The sequence below is a fragment of the Muntiacus reevesi genome, chromosome 2, assembly GCF_963930625.1.
Source record: "Muntiacus reevesi chromosome 2, mMunRee1.1, whole genome shotgun sequence".
Classification (NCBI taxonomy): domain Eukaryota; kingdom Metazoa; phylum Chordata; class Mammalia; order Artiodactyla; family Cervidae; genus Muntiacus; species Muntiacus reevesi.
This window is the reverse complement of record NC_089250.1, coordinates 166,662,723-166,687,479: the sequence shown is the minus strand read 5'-3', so window position 1 is coordinate 166,687,479 and position 24,757 is coordinate 166,662,723. Positions and strand designations below refer to the sequence as shown.

General features: G+C 46.4%; 1 protein-coding gene across 1 annotated transcript in view; it reads left to right on the top strand.

Moving 5' to 3' along the window:
* The window catches only part of DHX32 (DEAH-box helicase 32 (putative)), a 49,738-nt gene that overhangs the window by 9,644 nt on the left and 15,337 nt on the right, over nt 1–24,757 (top strand). Inside the window, exons 2-4 of the mRNA XM_065923531.1 lie at nt 7,312–7,799; nt 15,420–15,613; nt 20,755–21,127. Coding sequence (XP_065779603.1) covers nt 7,518–7,799; nt 15,420–15,613; nt 20,755–21,127 — 849 coding nt within the window. The 5' untranslated portion in view covers nt 7,312–7,517. The remainder of the gene's footprint in view (nt 1–7,311; nt 7,800–15,419; nt 15,614–20,754; nt 21,128–24,757) is intronic.

The window sequence follows — 24,757 nt, the reverse complement described above, 5'->3', positions numbered from 1 at the left end:
CTTAGTTGACACCCAAATATTGGTTGAATAAGAAAATGGAAGACATGAAAATACAGGCATTGAAGATGAGAAGACTTGAGATTAGAGAAAACCTATTAGATTGAGAATAACACCTGTAATAAAACACAATCAGATGTTACTCTTAAAAATCATGAAATCCCCAAAGGACAGAAGGTGATTCAACCTCTAATTGCTAATCGAGTTCCCCCTGTATCCGGGTTCAGACTGTGGAAATTGCCGAAGAGGATATAGCTCAGTAATGGTTCGAGTAGAGAGGCTGAAAGGAAAGATGGTGTGTAGTACAGATGGTTCAGTAGCTCCCTGATCCTTAGGGATGTTGTCATTTCACACTGGTTATTTACAAGTGACCCGAAAGATCGGGGGTCCGCTGGAGCAAGATTGAGGCATGCTGTTGTGTGAATCTCAGTATAACTGTGATTTTCTACACAGTTACTCTTCTCAAGTCGTCAAGAAAAAAGCAGCTTTAAGAAATGTTGAACAAGGAGCTGGTTTGTTATTTAGGTGTATGGTTCATGGGAAAACTTAAGAGCTCACAGATATTTCAGTTGATGGATATGCTAATTCACCAGACTCTCAGGCCATACCCTTTAAAAACAGCAGGTGACCCTGGGTCATATTCGGGGGCAAAAAAGTCACTGAAATCCAGAAACATAGTTTCCGATGGAAGTGTTTCCGCTCTATTGATGCAGCAGTAGCAAGGTAACTGGAACTTTAAGTAGATAATATAATGAAAGTGCAGATCTGTACATGAGAAATTGCAGTGGAGAGCCTGGGGAGAAAGGCAGGTGTTCACCGGCGTCAGATGAAAGACGCGATGGACGGAACAGAACACGGCAAAGTTTTGAAGGACTTGGTCACTGACCGAATAGAGGACAACCTGGATAGTTGAACAGCAATACCCTGAGGGGCTAGCAACATCATTCGCTCGTTCATTCAGCAAATATTTGTTGAATGCTTTCCATGCGCCGACTCTGCCGTGAAGGCGGGAGAAAAATAGACACCTCCCTGCCTCGAGTGCTTGCGTTCCGGTGGAGGGCTCCAACAGTAAACAAATGTAAAGGGGAAAACAGTGCAGGTTAAGGAGCTAGGGGAGTGGGTTTGGGGCACAGGGGCGTGGGTGAAAGTTCAGACACGGCTTCCCGTGGCAGGGAAGCCCCCACTGGCAGAGTTGACATTTGATGTAGGTCTTTAGGAAAATAAGGAAGCTGGCCATTTCGGTATCTGAGGAAAGGAGCGTTTCGGGCGGAGAGCAGAGCGGGTATGAAGTCCGCGAGGCAGGCGTGTGCCGTGTGTCTGGGGAACAGTGAGGGGGCCGCGTGAGCAGAGAAGTGTGAGAGGGAGCCGGGGAAACTGGGGCAGGGAGGTGATGCCTCTAGATCCCACAGGCCTTGCAGGTCCTGTTAAGGATTGCGGATTTTCCCTGGAGCAAGGTGAAATTTCTAAATCATGAGAAATTCTTTGAGCTGAGGAGCCCTAAGTAGACTCCGCCAGGATCACTTTGACTGCAAGATACTAAGGGTGGAACCAAGACCAGTCATGAGGCCGTCTCAGTAATCCAGGTGAGAGGACAGTGGCTCAGAGCAGCTGTTCATGGTGGAGGTTACGGGGGCTTTGATATATTTTGAAGGTAGAACGGGCATGACCAGATGTATAAGTTACCTATTGCTCCTGTAACACATTACTGCAAATCTAGTGGTAATTTATTTATTATCCTAATTTGCTTCGGTTAGAAGTTAGTTCGTCACGGTTTGGGACTTCCCTGGTGGGCCAGTGGCTCAGACTCTGCACTCTCAATGCAGAGGGCTCAGGCTGGACCCCTGGCCAGGGAACTAGATCCCACAGGCCCCAACTAAGTGTTTATGCTGCAAGTCTCAACTAGAGATCCCACGTGCTGCGACTAAGACCCAGCGCAGCCAAATAAAGAAATAAAAAGTAAAATACATGTTTTTAAATGGTCATCACTGGTTTAAAATCAGGCAGGGCTGTGCTGCTTTCTAGACACTCTAGAGAGAATTCCTTTCCCAGCTTTTAGAGGTCACCACGTCGTGGCTCACGAGCTCGCCCTCCCTCAGAGCCAACAACATCGCATCTCCCCAGCCCTTCTTCCATGGTCGTACCCCCTCTGACTAAACCTGAGAAGGGGTCTCTGATTTTCAGACCCTGCAATTAGCTCAGACCCACCAGTACCGTCTCCCTCAGCCAAGATCCTCAACTCAATCACATCTGCAGTCCTCTTGTCACGCAGAGTACATAATGAAGATCCCAGGCATTTGGACACGCACATCTTTGGATGCTGCTGTTCTCTCTAGCACACCCGCTGATGGATCAGAGATAAAGAAAAATGAAGAATAAGTTCAGATTTGGGGGTCTGAGCAGTTAAAAGGAGGAAGATGAGAGGACCGGGTGTATGACTTTGGGGCAGATGTCAGCTCTCAGCTTCAAGTTCGTAAAGTTTGAAATGCCTGCTAAGTATCCACGTTGGAGATGACTCGTAGGTAGTTGAATACACGATACTGGAGTTCAGGGAGAGAGGCTTGATGGGACATATAAACAGGGAGACCTCCACATACAGTGGCATTAAAGCCGCGAAACAGGATGAGACCTCCCCGGCCCTTTACAGAGAGAAGAGGCCCAGAGACTGAGTGTTGGGGGATCGCCAGGCCCGTGCAGTGGCCGCCGCTGTACACGTGAGGGCTTGGTAGGTGTGAGGAGCCCGTTGACATTCTGTTGAACATGGGGGGAAATGCAGAAGAGGAGCGTCAGACAGTGCAACAGTCATTCAGGACAGATTTCACCAGCTTATTTGACTTCGTCCCTTGAAAGCTTTATCCTTCCTTGTCTATGGACTCCATTTATGTTTCTAGCATTACTGGCCCAGAGCCAAAATATAAATGGCCAACGTGTAGCTCGTTAGCCACGTGTTAACTTCTGATTCTTTTCTTGGTGAGGTGGTTTTGTTTTATGCTGGATAGTGTATTATTTTCATAAATGCTCATTTAAGAGTTGTGATAGTTTCACTTCAGAGGGCAGGCAAATTTGATCTACAGCCTCATGTAGGATAGCTTTGAAAAATGAGCAAATGCCAGTTTGCTTTCAGATTTAAAATTCTTGTCATAGAATGTAGTTTATATTGACAACAGGATAGATTTTATTAAGTTTTATTTTGAGTGATGTGTAGCCTGTATTACTCGTTTTCTCTTATTTAGGTTTTGGTACTATTAAATTTGCCAAAGGCCAGGACATGAATTTCTTGTGTGTATTTAATTATATCTGGGAGAAAGTGGGGCTCAGTAGTAAAGACTCCACCTGCCAATGCTGGAGACTCAGGTTCAATCCCTGGGTCAGGAAGATCCCCCAGAGAAGGAAATGGCACCCCACTCCAGTATTCTTGCTCGGGAAATCCCATGAGCAGAGGGGCATGGTGGGCTGCAGCCCATGGGGTCATGACGAGTCGGACAGAACTGAGTGATTAAACAACGACCAGGAGGAAGTGATTGACACGGCTCCCGCCAGTTGCTGAATCAGAGAGGGGAGGTGTGTGTGTCTGTCGTGCGAGTTGGTGGACTCAGAACTCAGCCACTCGCCCCTCCAAATCGGGAACTCCGTCTATAGGACAGTAAAAGGGCCCGTGGACACACACGGAGTGGGACAGATCAGAAGAGTGGCCGTGACGCTCACACACGACCTGTGTAAAATAGCCAGTGGGAAGGCGCTGTGTAGCGCAGCAAGCCCCGCGTGGCGCTCTGTGATGGCCTGGGGGATGGGATGAGGGGGTGGGGGCTCGAGAGGGAAGGGACATACACGTGCTTACAGCTGACTCGTGGCGTTGTACGGCAGAAGCACACGTTGTAAAGCCCATTATCCTCCAATTAAATAAATAAAGTGAAAGTTGCTCAGTCGTGTTTGACACTTTGTGGCCTCATGGACTATACAGTCCATGGAATTCTCCAGGCCAGAATACTGGAGTGGGTCGCCTTTCCCTTCTCCAGGGGATCTTCCTGACCCAGGGATCGAACCCAGGTCTCCTGCATTGCAGGCGGATTCTTTACCAACTGAGCCACCAGGGAAGCCCAAATAAATAAAGATAGACCAAAAGAAAGAAAAACAGGTTCCGAGAGAACTGCAAATAGATGTCATGGGCTTCACAGCTTTACCCTTCAGACCCGCCGGGCTCAGCGTAGAGCCCTGTGTGGACTCAGCCTTCACAGGCGTTTCTGTCCAACAAGGCTAACTGGTTCTAAGCGCCGCGTAGGAGAGCAGGTTAGAGAAGCAGGCGGGGGCCTCACCGGGGAGAGTGGTGTGATGTGGGGTCCACATCCCCGGGGAAGGAGGGCTCTGTGGCCGCAGTCTGGCCTCTGACCCGCGTCACTGCAGGGGAACCTTGGAAACCTCATTCTATTACAGGAACCAGTGTATTGGTGCCCTTATTTAGTTCAGTTCAGTTGCTCAGTCGTATCCGACTCTGCAACCCCTTGGACCACAGCACACCTCGCTGTCCATCACCAACTCCCGGAGGTGGCTCAAACTCACGTCCATCGAGTTGGTGATGCCATCCAACCATCTCATCCTCTGTCGTCCCCTTCTCCTCCCGCCTGCAATCTTTCCCAGCCTCAGGGTCTTTTCCAATGAGTTGCCTCTTCTCATCGGGTGGCCAAAGTATTGGAGCTTCAGCTTCAACATCAGTCCTTTCAGTGAACACCCAGGACTGATTTCCTTTAGGATGGACTGGTTGCATCTCCTTGCAGTCCAAGGGACTCTTGAGTCTTCTCCAACGGACCTTGAGTCATGAAGAGAAACTTAAATCCCGAGTATGCTCTGTTTAGCCGGCAGAAGTCTGGTTTTCTGCGGCTGGAACTTGGTGGCCCGTCCCCTGGTTCTCCGGGTGACTGGGCTCCCGCAGCCGCTCCTCGCCCAGGCGCCCTGTCGGCCGGGCCTGAGGTCATCCGGAGGCCGTGCCGGGGCGGGGCGCCTTCCACCGCTCACCCACGCGGGTGGCGGGCTGTGCCTTCTGTCAGCAGACGCCAAGCTTCGGTCTCTTCCTAGTGGCTTCTCCACCTCACAGAATGACAGCTGGCTCCAAGGGAGAGTGTTTTCAAGCAGTTGACTGCCTCGGAAGTAGTCCAGCATCACTTCACTGCATTCTTGGCGGTCACAGCGAGTCACGGGGCCAGCTCAGATTCACAGGGAGAGGAAGTAGAGTCCACTGCTCCATGGGTCATCTCTGAATCAGCAGAACAGATAAGTGGGTGATGTGTATCTCTACTCATGGTTGTGTAAAACGAGGCTAGGTCAGCCTTAGACAGATGCCCATTCAGAAAACGTGACTGTTGCCCGAGGATTCAACGTGGTCAGTACTGTCTAAGTAAGATTTTACTATAATTACAAGATGATTACACTTTTAGGGAGTACTGCAAGAGAAACATTTCAAGGACACATATTTGGTACTAGTAATAGCGCTGCTGCTCTTTTTTTTTTTTTTTTTACGATAAAACAATTCAGAAATAGTACCTAAGGCAGTCATCAGTCATAGTAACAGTAATTTAATTTACATGTATGATGAGATCCCTTGGAAGGGATTCTAATCAGAACGAAGCGAAAATTGAACCTAAGCCCAGGCGTCACCTTCTCTTAGGCAGTAGAGTTTGTGGTCCTTGGGCGCCCTCGCAGTCAGCCTGTCCTGTGATCTCAGGCTGCCGTGCTGTTGGAGCTCTCTGTGGGTCTGGTCTCCACGCAGAATTGTGGAGTTAATGCATGTTACATCTGTATTATCACGCCTTGACAGTTCCATTATCATTTTGAAACAGTGGCTTTCAGAATGAATTTTGAAGAACTCTACCCTCATACTGGGCTTCCCTGGCGGCTCAGATGGTGAAGTGTCTCCCTGCAATGTGAGAGACCAGGGTTTTTGATCCCTGGGTCAGGAAGCTCTCCTGGAGAAGGAAATGGCAACCCACTCCAGTATTCGTGCCTGGAGAATTCCATGGACGGAGGAGCCTGGTGGGCTACAGGCCACAGGGTCACAGAGTCGGACACAACTCAGGGACTTCACTTTCTTACCCTCATAGAGCTAGAACATCCCTTCCCCGCCCTGGCGATCAGTTTCTCCCTCTTGTGACCTGTGACTTTTTAAAAGTTCTATCCCAGCCCTCGCCCTACCCCCAGAGTGTCCTTATGTGTGTGACCAGTGCCTCGTTTATTAGTTTAAGCCCTGGAAAGGCCCTCGGGAGTGTTTCCTAAGTGATGGGCTGTTTCCTTGGAGCCTGACTTGACCAGTGGAGGAGTGTTTTCTTTCGTCTTCTTTTTATTACTTATGGATAGAAGCTAGCCGTTTGAGACTACTCTGACAATCTCGAGCAATAGTTCTGATAAATGAGCTGCCATAAAAAGAGTGATCTGAATGACAAGATATCATGAAATGTATTTTATTCTGCGTTCTTTCTTACTTGAGTTTTTCTTTGCTTTTAGTTTTCCCTTGGTGAATGTGAAAAGGTGCTTATTTCCAGCAATACTGATTGAATTTTTTAAAAACCACTAGTGATTGGAAAAGGAAGGATCCCTTCCCTGACACATCCAGACTATTCCTAGTGTAAATTTTACCCTTTCTTAGGCAGTTTTTCTCTTCTTTGTTTAAATTAAGTGTTGTAATTTGTTGCCTCTTAAATCTAACATGTTGGGCTTAAGACCCAGGAATCTCAAGAAATATGCTTGAGATTCCTGGTGTAGTTAAACAAATAAAAGACCTCATTAAGCAAAGCTAGCATAGCCTCAGATGGGAAAAAATAATAAATTCACTCACTTGGCTTTGTAAATTAGCACAGGCAAATGTAAAATGAAAAAGAAAATTTAATACTCTTTTAAACTAAATAAATAAATAGTAGACCTTCTGAAGCCAATGTGGGGGAACACGCGCCAGGCCCTCAACAGTTTTCTCTTTTAGAGGGTCTGGCGTCTCCTTTGTGGTGGGATTAGTGACCACGTGATGGAGCCTCACGCTCACAATGTCCGCCTGTTGCTCCCGATTCTGCTGTCAATCAACATGCGGGGACCTGGGACAGGGGTCAGCAGAGAGAACCAGGTCCCGGGTGGGCTCGTGCTCCAAACCAGCCAGAGAGAAATGCAACCAGCCAGACCGGAAGAGCGAGCCTGAGTTATTTCTGGCCTTTTAAACAGCAGAAATGCCAGACAGTAACCCGTTGACAGAAAAAAATCAGGCTTTTGTTTTGGGATGCCTGTTGCTTTTTCTTTTGAGCATCTCGTGTGTCTGCGTACCTGACTTTGCTTCTGGTTTAGTTTGTGTCTAGCTTTATCGACCATCAGTGAACGCGCAGAAGAGTGCTGGAGCGAGCCGGCGCAGCAGAGAGCGGATGCAGCCCGGAGGAGCTCAGCGGGCGAGAGCCGTGACCTGCAGTCCCGCAGGCTGGGACGTCTGAGTTGGTGTTCGAGACGGCTCTGTTTGCAGTGGGGAGGATGCCGGCGGCCTAAGCTCCCTGGACAAGATGGAAGCAGCAGCCCTGGAATGTACCAGCTCTTCCTCCGAGAAACGCTATTTCCCCGAGTCCCTGGATTCCAGTGACGGGGATGAGGAGGGAGTTCTGGCCTGTGAGGACTTGGAACTTAACCCTTTCGATGGCTTGCCGTATTCATCACGTTACTATAAACTTCTGAAAGAAAGAGAAGACCTTCCAATATGGAAGGAAAAATACTCCTTTATGGAGAAGCTGCTTCAGAGTCAAATTGTGATCGTTTCGGGAGACGCGAAGTGTGGCAAGAGTTCTCAGGTGAGTAGCCCCTGCAGAAAAACAGTTGACTTTGGATGTTGTACAGATAATTACAGCATCACAGCATAGTGTTCTGTTGTAAGAATGATATTGTCTAAACTGGAAAGCAAAACAGAAAGGAACCTTAGCAATTGAGGTTCATCAGATAAGTTACTTAAGCTGATTTCCTTTATGAAAGCCAGCTGAATAAAAGTTAATACTTAGTGGATATTAATCGTGTTTATTGTACCACTGAGCTTTCTTTAGTAGAAAAATCTATTCAGCTTATTTTGTTGTTAAAATAAAAAGCATTCTGTTGTGCATATTGTATTTTAAAAGATGTTACTGGCCCACGGTGAGTTTTGGAATTAACTGCCGTGTTTACATGTCTAGCAGTCTGATACTCAGAATGCATGGACGTGCTTGTTGGTGACGTTGGTCAAGCTACGGAAAGTTAAAAACACAAGGAAATCTTTATTTTCCAAGCTCTGAGAAATAACGGAGGGCTTCCCTGGTGGCTCAGTGTGGTAAAGAATCCCCCTGCCAATGCAGGAGACAGAGGTTCGATCCTCGGGTGGGGAAGATCTCCTGGAGGAGGGAATGGCAACCCGCTCCAGTGTTCTTGCCTGGAGGAAGGAAAGAGGAGGAAACAATTAGTGTAGAAAGTTAGTGACGACTTACTGACCAGTTTGTTGTTGTTATATTTGAACTCGAGGTTTGAGTGAGATCTATATTTTGTAAGGCAAGCGATAAGTATTTTTATTATGAAATGAATTTACAGATTTTCATGATGTACAGAGTAGACTGCAGAAATAATCTGATAGAACCCCTGCATTTTTCAGATGATGAAACCCTGGCCCAGAGGGATGTGATCATTTGTCTAATGAATGTCATGTGACTGTCTTGGCATTCTGAGAACTCTTTACACTTTGCTGTTTCCAGGTTTTACTGTCTCTGAGCCTGCCTTGTTCTAAATGGAACTTGAAGCGAGGCGAAATGAATCACAGGTGTTTTTTTCCCCCTTTAATTTGGCTTGTAACTGCCAATATCAAGGGTGTATTATGATTTTCCCTTTGTTATGATGAGTTGTTGCTACGATGAATGATTTCAGTCTGTCCTAAGAAGCTAATGATTAACACTGAAGGAGTGTAACTTTCCTGGTTTCTGTGGACAACTGGCAAGTTAAAAAATGACTTGGGGTTTTAATTTTGCAAAAATTTTAGACTTAATGCAAAGTTGCACAGTAGTACAAAGATTTTTCCACATACAGTTGACTGAGATTCCACTGAAGTTAGCATTTTACCAGATTTGCTTTATTGTTCTCGCTCTCCACACACCCACGCATTTTTATTCTGAGCCTTTTAAGAGTAAGTTGACGATATGATACCCTTTACTTCCAAATACTTCAGCAGTACCTACTGAAAACAGGGCTAGCCACAATATAATTACTGAAATCTAACTTGTAATATTCAAATTTCATCAGTTTTTCCACTAGGGACCTTTGTAATTAAAAAAAAAAAATTCTAGTTCAGACTCCAGCCCACAGTCACACTGCGTTTCCTTGTCCTTTCTGCTTAATCACCTTTGATCTGAAGCAGCTTCTCAGCCCTTCCGTGTCCTTCGCAACCACATTTTTGCGAAGGACAGGGTGGTAGGTGTTTTGCACAGCCTCCCTCAGGTTGGATCCGTCTGGTGTCTCCTTTGCGTTAGACTCAGGTCTGCACTGGTGGCGGGAAGGGCCCAGAAGCGCTGTGCCTCCCCAGGACCTCACCCCAGGGGACAGCAGAGTCTTCCCGTGACTAGTGATGTTAAATCTGGGACTTGATGATGTGCTGACTGTCCTGATGTCTTTTGTAAAGGTACGATTTTCCCCCAGTCATTTAAAATACATGGGGAGATACTTGGAGGCCGTGTACAGGCTGCTGCTCTTCACGCGTCCACCTACCAATTTCAGGATCCTGGCATGATTCTTACCTTTGACATTATTACATGGTAGTAACCAAATGGTGATTTTTCTAATTCTGAGATTCCTTCTACATTCAATGTTTGGAATTCTTCTGTAAAACTGAGCTTTTTCGCCTTCATTATTTATTTATTCATTTATTTATGTCAGTGTGGGCTCATGAGTTCTTACCCTGTGGGTGATAGTTCATTACGAAGCCCATTTATTTCGTCGCTCAAACTGTTCCTAATGTGGCCTGCGTCCCTTCAGGATGACTTCTGTGTCCTTCTGACATCATTCTCTGAGCACGCCTCTGCTTTCCGGCCCAGGAAGGTGTTACAGGCTCATCTAGTATGCTTCTTGTTCCAGTCTTAGAAAAAGTCATTTTCCCCAAAGAGCTCTGGTGGTTCCTTTTAGTGGAGAATCATGTTTAAAAACTGAGTGAAGTGAAGTGAAAGTTGCTCGGTCGTGTCCGACTCTTTGCGACCCCATGGGCTACAGTCCAGGGAATTCTCCAGGCCAGAATACCGCAGTGGGTAGCCTTTCCCTTCTCCGGGGATCTTCCCAACCCAGGGATCGAACCCAGGTCTCCCGCATTGCAGACAGATTCTTTACCAGCTGAGCCAGAAGGGAAGCCCAAGATGTGTCAGAAGTGGGATGCTGCTGGCTTATTGCTCTCAGGCCCTCTCAATGAGCAGAGAGGAAATTAACAAATGTTGTGTGTGCCCACACCCCTCTGTCTTTCTAGCTTCAAAGCTGTTTCTCCTTCTCTCTCTCTCTAGCTCTTTCACTGTCTCTCTTTCTCTTCACTTCTCTGTATTTCTTTCCCTATCCATACTTCTGTTTTATCTGTATTTCTGTCTCTCTCTCCTTAAAAACCATGGGTTCCTACTGATGCTTCTGATTCCAGTTCAGCCGCGAGCACTCATCCGAGCCTTCCCCGTTTCCATGTCTGTAACTTCCTTCTCTGTGGGTAACTGAGCTCTCATTACTCACTGTTGCTTGGTCAGTCTTAGAATTCTCAAAATTTAGTTTCAGAGCTGCTAACCTACACAGTCGTTCAAAAGAAAATTTTATCTATACTTGGGTTTTCTTTTAGAATGTGTGCTTTTAAAGGGCAAGAATCGTTACCCTATAATACGTTAATACCTAGCAGTGGTTTCTCTTGTCACCTTTAACTTCTTGATCATTTTAATAAATCGTGCTTGTTTCTGTTAAGTGTGAAGGCAGTATGTGTCTTCAGAGTGGGAGAAATCAAAGTAGTATTCAGATGAGACTGGGGGCCTCTTCTAAACCAATTTAAATAATGAAAGCATTGGTTGTCTCCTTAATTATAGAAACAACTTGGTTATTTTTTTTTTAAAAGAGCTTCCAAGACTATTTTCTTTATCCTCATCATTTTAAACCTTTCAAAGAGAAGTCTGACTTTAGCCTCAAGCCTTTCAGAGAGGACCACGGGTGTTCTGCTGGATCTTAAAAATTCCATCTCTCTTTGGTGCAGGTGGGATGGAAGGCTATTTAGTGACTGACCTCTGGAAAAGAGGACAGCTTTTCATGCGTTTAGAGAGCTTTTCTTATTACCTTTTTTGGAGCAAGTTTATGAAAAAGCCTGAAAGAGAATGAAATATTTTTGGAGCTGTCTTATTTTACTTGTCCTGAAATTTCCGATGACATGGATGGGTTAGTGAGCTGAATAAGCAAGACATACCTGAGATTTAGCCTAAATTAAGAAGCTGGATGCTATAGAATGTGTTCACTTTTAACAACTTCACCTGTTAACACCTGTAACTTACCCCTGTTTTCTGCTGGCAGAGTCTGCTTGTGTTCACTCAAGGTGTATACAGATTATGGTATCCAGGGATGTGTGACATTTATTCTAGAAGGGGACCCTCTCTCAGGAGTGAGTTCTGACCTCCTGGTTCCTGTGGGCAGCTTAGGCAGCTTGCAGGAATGTTGTTGTAGCGATTCATGCCTTTGGGTGAATTGCTGGTCCTTAAAATTCCTTTCAGGCTTCCCAGGTGGCTCAGTGGTGCCTGCAATGCAGGAGACACGGGTTTGATCCCTGGGCTGGGAATATCCCCCTGGAGGAGGAAATGGCAACCCACTGCAGTATTCTTGCCTGGAGGATTCCATGGACAGAGGCATCTGGCGGGCTGCAGTCCACAGGGTCACAGAGAGTCGGGAGACGACTTAGCGGCCGAGCAACGATAGCGCGGTTCCTTTCGACGTTGGGCTCCGTGACTCTGGTGCTTAAATGAGAGTGAGTGACCGGGACCTCCGCACAGCTGTACCCTGGGTGGCCCAGAAGAGGAACTGGCTTCCCGGGGCAGACCAGAGGTTCCAAAGGAGGGCTTGGGGCCTTGGGACTAGAATGCGTTTAACTGGAGCAGTGCTGGGTCTCCTAGATCCCTTTGTCTCATGTCCTTTACTCACGTGTCCACCAGAGGAGGGGCCCTGTCTCTCCTCGTGGGCGGAGGGGCAGGAGGCTCCACCCCAGCGTGACAGGCGGCTGTCCTCCTGGTTCGGATCCAGATCGGCCCGGCTGGAACCCCGGCCCCAGCTTCCCGGAGCCCAGCAGCCCAGTCCCGTGCCTGTCGCCTGGGGTGGGGGGTGGAGAGTCTTGGCTTCTTCATTTTCCGAATCGGTGCAACTTGTAGAGCTCCAGTTACGAAGCCAAGACGGTGAAGCCTTGATCTAGATTAGACTCTGGGTGCTCGGAGGACTCCTCTTACCTGCTCTTGTAGCAGCAGGCTGGCTGGGGTCCTGGCGACTTGCTTGCAGGGAGGAGATACGAGCCAAGAGCCGGTTCCACTCCAACCCTGATTGTACACCCGGAGCCCGGTCGAGGCGGACTTTTAACACGTAGGCCCATCACATAGTCTAGAAAATGGCCTTTAAAGCGAGGTTGAGGGGGCTTCCCTGGCCATCCAGTGAAGACTCCACGCCTCCACTGCAGGGGGCATGGGTTTAGTCCCTGGTTGGGAGACAAAGATCCCTCATGCCACACCCAAGATTAAAATAACTGGATTGAGAGAATGTGCAAAATTCGTTAGGTGAGTTCAGAATGGAAATATTTGAAGTCCTGGTTTCTAGGAGGGAAAAATTCTAGACCACATACCTAAACATGAGTGTTGTCTATTGCCAAAACTTCCAGGTGAATTTGTAAGTAGGTTGGGCTTTTTTTTTTTTTTTCCAGTTATAAAACAGTTTCCTACCTTGTTTACCAAGATGGTTGTAAAGTTGCACAACTTTCGATAAGAATCAAAGTCTGTTCTAGATGACAGAGGGGAGGGCAGGGATGTCTTCCAAAGAGAAACTGGAGAGCAACACGAAGTCTCCAACAGGCACACACGTTACCCGTGAGGAGGGGAAGGGACTGTTGGGGTAAAGAAGCCATCACCCCCGGGGGAGAGTCAGAATCAGGGCACGTCGTGGTGTGCTGTCTGTTATTAGTGCCAAGAAGGCGAGAGTGCCCAGTGAAGCTGAAATCCTAGTGCCTGAAACCCGTGAGGTTATGAGATGTTCACACATCCGGCACTTGGCGAGCCGTCATTTCTTCCAGCCGAGACTCGGAGCCTGCCACGTCCCCAAGCTTCCCAGGGCACCTCTGCTTGCCTAGAGCGATTCGGAAGGCCTGCCGAAGCTCGGAAGTTGTAATAATTAGGAGAGACGGTTTCAGGTGTCTCTGCTCTTTGTTGAGAGACAAGCCTCTCGGTTTGTGTTCGCATCCCTGCCGTCATCCGTGTGTGACCGTGGCCGAGAGGGGCGGCACGTGGTCTGCAGGCAGAGCTGCCCGGAGAGGCGCTCTGCAGTCAGCTGTAACTTGGGCTCAAACTCAGCCTGGCTGTGTCAGCAGAGAAACCCTACAGTGAGCCCAGCACGCGCGTGTCCAGTCTTCCTGCCGGTTATTTTCACTGATGCTTAGAAGAGCTGTCCCATTTCTGAATGGTACTCTCTGCCTCATAGGTGAAAACATTTGCTCTCCTGTGGGGGAGGCCTAAAGGACAGTGAGGACCGCCGCATGGTTTATGTCTGTTGCACCACCAGGCCTGTATGATGTTTATGACATCCTGTCATAGTCTGACCTCGCAGAATTTGTGTCTAGGAGTAAGTGGAAATCAGCGCCAGCCCTGTGGAGAGAACGGCACAGGAGCTCAGACTTTGAGGGGCGGCTCTCATCCATTCACCCCGTTCTACAGGAAAGGGAGTGGAAGCTTGGCGAAATCATGGTTTACAAACCAGAAGCTAGTGGCTGGTCAGGTCTAGAACTCCTGACTTCGGTCCACTTGAGCGCCTTGTCCTTCCCTGTGCTGTGCCTCAATTCCAGCTCTGCTGAGGGTAGTGTGTTAAATGCCTCGCCTTTCGTGGAACAAGGGCTTCCCTCGTAGCTCGGTTGATAAAGAATCCACCTGCAATGCAGGAGACCCCAGTCGATTCCTGGGTCGGGAAGATCCGCTGGAGAAGGGATAGGCTACCCACTGCAGTATTCTGGCCTGGAGAATTCCACGGACTATACAGTCACAGAGTCAGACAAAGCCGGCATTGAGTAAATGATTGCTGATTAGTTTTCAGCCTGTTGACAAGGCTGACACCTGTCTTAAAATAGAGGAACTGCATTTACACTTCCAGTCACCTGCTGCAAGTTATAGCAGATGTTCATTTTGCGGTTACTTTATTTCTGGTAAGTCGTGTTTATTTTTCAAGTTATAATGAGTAGTAAAATCTAGGAATCTCACAGTGGATCTAGTAAATAGCAAATCTGAAGATAATTAAAAATGTCAAAACTCTTAAATACCTTGAATCTATTAAAAAGCATTCAGAATGATTTATTTTAAAAATACATGTAACAAAGTAAAACTTACTGACAGTGCCCTAAGATTGCTGCATGCACATATATGTGTGTGAGATGTAGATTCGTATATGTGTATACTGTTCTAAATTTGTAATACATAGAAGAAAAGCTTTAAAAAGATTGCAGAATATAAATGAATTAGTACTTTCTACTATAACAATTCTTACCCAGATAAACTTGATAGAATTAATTGAACTATCATACATTTTCAGTACAAGGATTTGAAAAGAAATAACTCAGCCATCTTGTAATTGACTCTTTCTAAATCTGAAAAGATTGGTTGGTTATATCACTGAGCTCACTTTTCGTTATAGTTAGTTAATAAATGCCAGTATATTTTAGCTTTTATTGCCAGGGAAAGTTAAAGTAGGCTTATCTGGTTATTTTGTTATGATCATTTAGATTTAAATGTAAATGTTGTAATTTTGAACCACTATTTTTCATCTAAATGATATTTAATATTTACATTGCTTAAAGCATAAGAGTTGGTACCAAAAGCCGTATCTTTGATGGTGCTTTCTTTTAACCAGAAAGAAAATAATAGTCTTAAATATATTAGTCTTTTCATAAGAGCTGAGGTTAAAAAACATTTTTTTTTACTTTGCCTTTTATTTTTTAATCTTCCTTTTATCATCTGAGGGTCTAACTTTCACAGTCCGTGCTAACTGCTGTTTATTCCTAACTTTATTTTCTAGTAATAACTCGATGCATAAATACAGGTTGCTCAGTTTCACGTCGTGCGGCCCACTGGTGATGCACGGGTGGGAGGAACAGTCACGGGTGAGACGAGCCCTCGGGTTCTGTCGCTGGCTCGTGGGGCTGACCCTGTCCCGTCCGTCCCGCGCAGGTCCCGCAGTGGTGTGCCGAGTACTGCCTTTCCGTCCACTACCAGCACGGGGGCGTGGTGTGCACGCAGGTCCACAAGCCCACGGCGGTCCAGCTCGCCCTCCGCGTGGCAGACGAGATGGACGTTAACATCGGTCATGAAGTCGGCTACGTGATTCCTTTTGAGAACTGCTGCACCAGTGAAACCATCCTGAGGTTGGTCTGGGGGGCTTTCTCCTGCTGTGCCCGATACGGCTCCTGGCTCGTCTTCTGCAGTCCCAAAAGAGCGTGTTCTTTGCGTTCTCTGCTTTAAGCACCGGTAACTTGTATAACAGTAACTCATCTCTCTGTCACCCACTGACACCATCAGAGATCCCCTGTCTGTACACTTTTTCCGTATCTCCCCACAGTCCTCAGGGAAAAGTTCTGACTTGTTAGGCCGGCCCCAGAGACCTTCTGGAGCTCCAGCTCTGGTGGGTCTGTGAGAGCTGTCTGTGTGCCAGCTGCGTGGCTCGCGGTTCTCCGAGCCCATGGGCCTTGATACGTTCTTCTGTCCGCTCGGAATGTCTGTGCCTCCTCCAGGCACATTTTCCTCGTCATGACGGCCCTGTGCAGAGGTCACCCGCTCCACAAAGACTTCCTCGACCCTCCCTTAGTGTAAATTAGAAAACTCTCTGCTGGACTGTAAAATGTCCTATCAGCCTTCATGGTGGCAGAGTTTTTGAAACTCTACTTTTCAGGTGCTTCCGGATTCCAGGGACCCTTGTCAGTAGCTCCCACAAGTTGTGAGGAGGAGAAAAAGTCCTTTTATCTGATTTTAGCTTTACCGTGAGGTTTCCTTTACACAGCGGGTTCCAAGAGTTTAGCAGAAGGCAAAAGAAAAGTGGGAAAACCCTGCTCTGGGCCAGTTTCTCAGGCAGGTTCCCATCGCAGCCCTCATGGAAGGATGAGGCGTCCCCGGGGCCTCAGCTGCCCGGGCCGTGCCCGCCCCGACCCCCGGGGCTGAGACGTGGGCATCGGCAGCAGCGTGTCTGCCCGTCTCTCACCCTGTTGGGGGCACAGCAGCGTGCCAGGGCCCACCCCCTGGGAACACCCCCTGCTGGCCTCGCAAGGGCGCTGCGGCATCCCTGGCCTTGCACAGCCCGGCAGAGGAGCGTGGGCAGGGCTGGTCTCTGCTCACCCGTACCCCCAGCGTCTGACGCGCTGGTCCCGTGGAGGGCATGCAGCACCCTCGATGATGAAAGGGAAGACCAGCGCTGGTCCCCGCCGGCTGCTGCAGACCCCGGCAGAGTGCTTGTCACACCCAGAGTGCCTGCAGATCTCTCTCAGTTTGCACGAAGCTGCTTCCCCACAAACGTTTACCTTCAAGAGTAGAAGACATCAGTCTTCAGACCGGTGTTAAAGCATAGGGAGTCTTACCATCAAGAGCACTGGGCTTGCACTTCTCGAAGATATGTCACCTGCTTTTATTAGCGCCGTGATGTCCCCGAGTCGTTGTGTTAGCGTGTGTTTATAAACTATTATGCAAATGGTAAACGGACAAACCTCTGTGCTTTGGGGACCTCACAGACAAGTTGAGGAGTTGGGCAGGACATGCACCCCTGAAAGGGTGAAGGATCCCACACTCAGCAGATTCATTTTTCATCCTTTAGACTTTAAAGTGTCCTTTCAAGTGGTTATGCTTTTAATTAAAGGACAGCTCTGACTAGTTTACATTTAATAGATGTATTTTTATCTTTATTGCCATCTCAACTTTGGAAACCTTATGAAAAGGACTCTTGGATGTAGTCACTTTTAATATGAAATCTTTTGCTGTTTTTATATTACTAATATAGATCAAGTGTACATATATATATGTATTTTTTCTTTAGAAAGTCATAGAGATAAACACTTATGGAGTAACCCAGTATGTTGTCAGCGCAGGTCAGAGACACACCTCACCTTTTACACATCTGTTCTGGATAGGGACTTGGCTTTCATGCATCACGGGGGAAAACACTGTAGTTCTATCGGCATTCAATCCTTACAGCCAAAGGCAGGAGTACAGTTTCTGTTGACTATTTTCTTTAGCTCTTTCTGCGTGTAGCTCTCCTTTCTTAACGTAGCAAATAGCCTTCAGAAGGTGTGGAGGAGCTGAACCGCCAGCACACCTTAGAAGGCAGAGGGGAACTGGTGACCGCTGCAGGTTCTGGTGGCTTCTGCATCTGCCCGGCTGCCTGGTCCTCCTCTCGTGTTTTCTGTTTACTCCCCGGGCCCGCTTGTGGCTGGGACGGTGCACTTTCCACCCGACATTCCTCAGCCAGTGCAGAGTCAGCAGATACTCTGATTTGTTGCTCACAGAGTTTGAGTTGCAAGCAAAGGGGCCAGAGCTAGTGAAAAGCCCTGTGTTGATAGAAGGAAGTCGTCCTTTCTTTTCTTCCTGGCGCTCTGTGCTCCAAAGGGCAGGTGGCGTGGCTGTGAATTGAGTCTCTGCCACCCACCCACCTGTGGCCTTGCGCTAACCCCCCACCTGCCTGCTCACGCACCCTCATCTCTGAGCCGCAGTGGTTGACACATGTGCTCGGGGTGGTTGTGAGACCTCGGGGAGCTGCCGTGCGGGCCTGGTGCGTGGGAGCGCGGCGCACGTGTTAGCGATCTGGGTGGGTGAAGAGGTAAACTCCAGCCACGCTCACTGCCTGGAAGGTGCGTACTCGCCATAGTTATTGGTAAGTTCAGATTGAAAAGCTGTTTAAATAAGAGGCTCTAAGGGTGACTGTTGACTATGGAGGGCAGTATTCTGTATTTGATATTGTCTTTTCCATTTTCTTTGTGCCTCCTTAGCATCTAATCTGTTGGGCACATAATATAGTAATATATAATATATAATTATATTTAATATATAATTTAATTATATATATATAAAATATATATTTAATTAAATATATATTATAATTATATATTATAATTATAATTAAATATATATTTAATTATAATAATTATATATTATAATTATAATAATTATATATAATTATAATTATATATAATTATATAATTATATATATAATTATATATAATTATATAATTATATATATATATTTTATAATTATATATAAATATATAATTATAATTATATAATATATAATTATTATTATATATAATTATATATTATATATATAATAATTATATATATATAATATATAATTATATTTACTTAGTAAATATAATCTTTATGCCACTGCCATTTTTCTGGATTCTATATAGAACAATGTCGTTCTTCTTTAAGTTTTTTTCTGGTTTTTTTCTAACCAGTGGATACTTGAATATCATATGCCTAAAATAGTCTTTGAACTATTAATAGATATCACAATATCTTGTGGAAGTGATACATAAATTTAAAATAAGAACCCTCTGTAACACAGATTTTTTTTTTAATTTCTCAAATTTTTAAGGTCAAATTCAATAAATATAATTTAAAAAATATATTAATTATACTTTCCTATATTATGTTCTTAGCTTTCAGAAATTTAGTCTTAAGAATTTAAGGTATAGATAACATTTCCAAGATGCATCCCTCTTTTTACATGGTCATTAGGGAAGCGTTTTCTTAGGCACTGTACACGTGATCTTATTAATATGAGGTAAGAAGTAGGTCTCTGACTTATGTAGAAAGCTGGAGGTTTGTGTGGTAAGTTTTAGGATTGATCCTTCGTATTCCCGTCAGTTCAGTTCAGTTTAGTCGCTCAGTCGTGTCTGACTCTCTGCGACCCCATGGACCACAGCACGCCAGGCCTCCCTGTCCATCACCAACTCCCGGAGTTTACTCAGAATCATGTCCATTGAGTCAGTGATGCCATCCAACCATCTCATCCTCTGTCGTCCCCTTGTACTCCTGCCTTCAATCTTTCCCAGCATCAGGGTCTTTTCAAATGAGTCAGCTCTTCGCATTAGGTGGCCAAAATATTGGAGCTTCAGCTTCAGCATCCGTCCTTCCAATGAACACCCAGGACTGATCTCCTTTAGGATGGGCTGGTTGGATCTCCTTGCAGCCATCCGAAAGGCCAGGTCTAGCTTGCTGAGTCTCGTAGTTTTAGGTGAGTCACAACTTCTCCCTTTTTGATTAAGCCTGGACATTTCTCCAGGGTCAGCAGAGGGAGATGGTGTCAGGGCACAGCCCACAGGAACCAGGCAGGCGTCCGGGAGCCCCTCCCCGAGGACTCACCCGGCACACGCTTCGTCCCTCCAGCTGTGAGTTGTGACGACGGGTGTGAAACGCGGTCCTGTCTGTCGGGAACTCATCAGAGACTCTGTGCCGGGGTTCTGTGCTGGGGGCCGGTCACATAGGCACCCTCTGCCTCCGGCTGTCTTCTAAAATTTCGGACTCCCAGACGAAAAGCAGGTTGGACCATATTACAGACAGTAAGCCTCAGTTCTGGGAACGTGAGAACGCGCCCAAGTCTAAGTTCCCAAATGCCTGCCCAGCGGCACCCTTGCAGGCAGGCCCTTCTCGGAATAGCCGTTCAGACCTGCCCTCCACAGGGCCAAATAAAATCATACCTTAAATTGGTATAAAGCTTATGGGTTGGTTTCCTCAAGGAATAATATAGGTAGATATGTGAACACTGTCAGAAAGATGATGTTTGTATGGTTCTGGATGCTTAATAGGTATTTGTGATTATTTTTTAAAAAAAGAACTACTAGAAAATTCCATTAAAACCACTACTGACCCTTTCCTCTTCCAGGAGTACTCCACAGTTTGCATGCTGCCCTCAAATGGGTGATTCCTTTTTAGGTGCTTTTGTGTGGGTATTATTTGGGTGACATTTCAAACATGTCGATGCTCACACCTTGGTGACATCATCTCCCAAAAAATGCCACCTGCAGACCCTTCTGCTGGACCCACCGGGCCAAGAACCTGAGCCAGGAAGGTCATCCGTGTACGTGTGTGCTCCACTGAAGAGTCTGTGCTCCCGCTCGACGTTCTTCCATTGATGAAAGAGGGGAAGACTCGTACCCAACGGGAGTATTTTGCTAGATTACTTTTTTGTTTAAAAAACTCAGGGCAGACATTCAGTGTAGCTCTTATTAATATCTGTAATAAACATTTAAGGCAGAGGTCTCTAACCTGAGGTTCAGTGATGGTCTTTAGAGGGTCGGTGAACACGTGCAAACTGAACTTAAAATTTTTGTTTATATGTATTTTTCTGTTTTCAAGGTCTGTAGATTTTATCAGCTTAAAGAAATCTTGGCCCTGATAAAGATTTTAAGCTCCTGATTTAGACAAAAGGATACAGGAAAGGCATTTTTGTGGCTTATGTCAGGAGTTTCTTGTTTGATCTTTTTCATGAGAGCATTCTAACGTTAATGTTTCCTCTTTGTAGGTATTGTACTGATGATATGTTGCAAAGAGAAATGATGTCCAATCCTTTTTTGGGTAGCTATGGGGTCATCATCTTAGATGATATTCACGAAAGAAGCATCGCAACTGACGTGTTACTTGGACTTCTTAAAGATGTGTTACTAGCAAGACCAGAACTGAAGCTCATAATTAACTCCTCACCTCACCTGATCAACAAACTCAGTTCTTACTATGGAAACGTGCCTCTCATCCAAGTGAAAAACAAGCATCCCGTGGAGGTTGTGTACCTTAGTGGGGCTCAGAAGGAGTCTTTTGAGTCTATTTTACGCCTTATCTTTGAAATTCACCACTCGGGTGAGAAGGGTGACATCGTAGTCTTTCTGGCCTGTGAACAAGTAAGTGAGTAATACTCTAATCTACCAGAGCAATAAGGTTCCTTATTGGGAGCTTTTGAACCTTGCTGGGAAGCTTTGAATAACATACAGGTTTCAGTTTGCTAATTAGCTGTTTAAATGCTTGGTTCCATCACACCTCATCTCTCTATAGTTCGGAAGAAGCTTCAATGAAGAGTAAATAAAGCCTGTGCTTGAAAGGTGAATGGGGAAATGCTTCTAAAAGCAGGAGTTGTTCTGAAACACGGAATGGGGAGGGGGAGGGGGGAGTCCGAGGAGCTTGGGGGTGATCTCCAGAGCTGACTTCCTTCCCCCGGGGCAGGCGGGATCCTGGGCTGCCCCAGAGGCTCGCAGTGAACGCTCTCAGCAGAGGGGACACAGGGGTGCGGCCGCCCCCCTCACGGCAGGAACAGGGCTGGAGATGCAGAGCATATCCTAAGTGCTTGGCAGAGAATCAGGAAGTGCTCCTACGCAGTCAGTGGAGAATTAGGCAGAACACTAGAGTTTATGGCACACCCAGAGGGCTGTCTCCCTACACTTTTCTAAAAAGATGAATGAGAAAACTCTTCTGTTGAAGCTGTCTTTCCAAAAGAACAACTGGCAATGTACACCTGAGCGTCTGTTACTGCTTTCAGACAGTCAGGGTCCATTTGGGGTGGCATTGGTCTCACGCAGTTACCCTGACCCTGCTTCTCTCTCTCCCACTGCTCTGAGGGCCAAATCTAAAAACCTCCAGAATCTTAAGAGTTAGACTTTCTTCTTGGAGAGTGATTGCCTGGCCTTTTCCTCCTTACCCGTCATTTCACTTCAAGAGTAAAAGCCCTACCTTTTAGACCATGACCCAAATACGTAGCGTTTCCAGTGATTAAACAGAAACTTAAAGGAAGCTGCTTGCTGCTGGCTGAGCCACCAGCTGGACAAAGACCAGCACTGCGTCTCTCTGTCAGAGCCTTAAGTATGCACACGCTTTCTGAAACACCTTCAGGAGTGCTTATTCTGCTTATAGTCACAGCATGAAGGATGACTAAGCCTTTAGCTTTGAGACCTTTAGACAGTTTTCTCACAATATAAATTTTATCTGTTTCTATAAAGAAAGTAATTCAGAATCTCAAGTATATGATAAACCACAGCATATTTATGTTTTTCATGTATAGATTATACAGTTTCTTGAGTAGTAAATCTGCCTGCAACAGTGATGTATTCTATTATCATTCCCTAATCCGGCATGATTCAAGATATTCGGGAAAGTCCTGAGGGAAGAAATAAAATGATTAAGGAGACAGGGAAAGGATTTCTGAAAACAGGTTTTCGGTGTAGCTGGGTGAAGCCTCAGGAAGGAGGAAGGGCAGAATTAAAGAGTCTAAGGCATTTGGAAGTTAGAGTTGCCAGGTGAAGAGAAGGCATACATCTCAATGCTGGGGATGGGGGCGGTATAATTAAGACTGATAGAGTGAGGAGACATCTTCAGAGTCACCAAAAATTCTCAAATGGATTTTTGGAAAATAAAGCTCATAACAGAGTTAGGGGTAGTATTTGATTCTTTAATAGAAGCTGTAAGAGATGGCATAGTGACTTCTGAATTGTCAGACTTGAGAAGATGCATTTTTACCTAGGGAAGTAGTAGAAGCTGTAAAATTCACAGGGCTTAGAAGGGTATAGAATCTTCCTGGAAGTCAGAACAGAAAGACATCTCCTGTTAGGAAACCATCAGTCGTGCAGTCTTAAAGTCATGCGCGTGATAGTGCAGGGAAAGCTCGGGGCGGAGCTTGCAGTTCTGAGCCTCTGAGCATGAAGACTCGTTCTTCCTGGCGGTGGCTGCTGACGTGGCCGAGTCTAGCACTGGGGTCTCTGGGGGGGGTCTCCTCCTCATCCAGAGGCTCCCAGCAGGCTGCCCGGTGGACGGGCAGGGCAGCCATCCTGCAGCTAGAGCGTGCCTTCTCTGGGACCAGCGTTCTTCCTCACAGCCCAGCCCCAGATTCCACAGCTGTTATCAGGTTCTTTTCTCCATCTAACAAGCTTCTTCCCCTAACAAGCTGAACACAGCTCAGTATCCTGATGGACTTCTCTTTTTCACTCCTTATGTCAGGATTAACTGGCATAAGATACGCTGCTATGGTCTCAGAATTTGTCTTTTGGGAAATCTTGTCTTGCCCTGAAATCCGTGTTAACAGCTATTGACCATCTTGCCCCTTGCTCTTTGAATCTTCCTTGATTTCAATATGCAAGTTTAGAATCTGCCCCAGCAAACCAAATGTCATATGAAAACACACCCAAGCGGTCTAACAGAAGTGTGCTACTTGTTGTCGTTTTTCCTCTTAAGAAATCCGTGTTAAGGTGCAGAAGCGCCCTCAGGCCTTTTGGCTCGGTGAGCGTCAGGGGCCCGCCGTCTCCCCTGACCGCTGGCTCAGCCCCGCGTGCTGTGAGCCAGCACCACGAGCCCGCGCTCCCTGTGTCTCGGGCTCGGTTGAGGCATGGAGGCCTTCGTGTTTACAGGGTGTTATTCCTAACCATTCACCATCTTTTAACCTGAAGGAAAAGCAAAGTAGATTAACTGGCAGACAAAGACAAATGAGACCGTCTAGCCAGATGGTCGTGCAACTTGAAGCGGTCACAGGAAGGTGCGCTTAGGTGGAAGGTTTTCCTGGGAAATATTCCATCTGGTCACGGCCCTGTCCCCTGGGGCCGGATGTCTTCCTTCAGCGCAGGGGGCTGCATCTTCCATACTTGTGGCACGTATCATGGGAAAGCCCTGAGGATGTAAATGCTCTGAACACCTTGAACCAAAAGGAAATGAGTAAACAGTTTGACATACCAGATGAATATCTTAGGCACTTTTTAAAAATTCTGAAGATATGATCTCTAAACTTTCTGTCATCTGAGCTTGAGGAATCCAAAGTAGATACAGTAATGTTTCTATTTTGCTCTGCTTTTTTTCTTTTTGAAGATTTTTAAAAATTATTTTTCCTCTCCATTTGGAACAAAATTCAACATTAGATTCCTGTTATAACTAAAGTTTTAGCAGCTGGAAGCAAATGAGAAATGACAGGCCTCAATTCTCAGAGAGTGAGAAAACTATTGCAGTGCAGTTTGAAGGCTTATTTTGATTGGACACTTGTGAGTGGGCTGCTAGAATCAAGCCTCCGCTTCCAGCTCGGGTAGCTGTGTGTGCCAGGGTTGCCACCTCCCTACCAGGAGGAACGTACCCAGGTCCCTGTGAGGCCTGGGCAGCAGCCACGTGCAGAGAGACACAGATCAAGGACTTACTCTCCTCTCTGCAAATCTCTAAGCTTGCCTTGCTGAAAATGTGACATGATTAGAATGATTAAAAAAAAAATTGGAATAAATAGCTTTATTCTGATTATTCCAGCTAGCAGACTTTCATTCTTTACAGTCAGTAGTCCTGCTCTTTGCTTGGTTAAAAAAAAACCTGCCCCAAGTAGCCCAGCTGCACGGGAACGCGAAGTGTGAGCAGGAGGAGGTGCCCAGGTGACGGCGGTGTGGGCCACAGCCTCTGCCCTGCCTCCCTGGGGTCTCTGGGGTAATAGGCCACCCCAGGTCTTGCTACTTCCCAGGCAGATCTGTCCGCCTGCGAAGCCCTTGAGTTAGTTCAGTCCCATCCGACAGGTGGTGTGG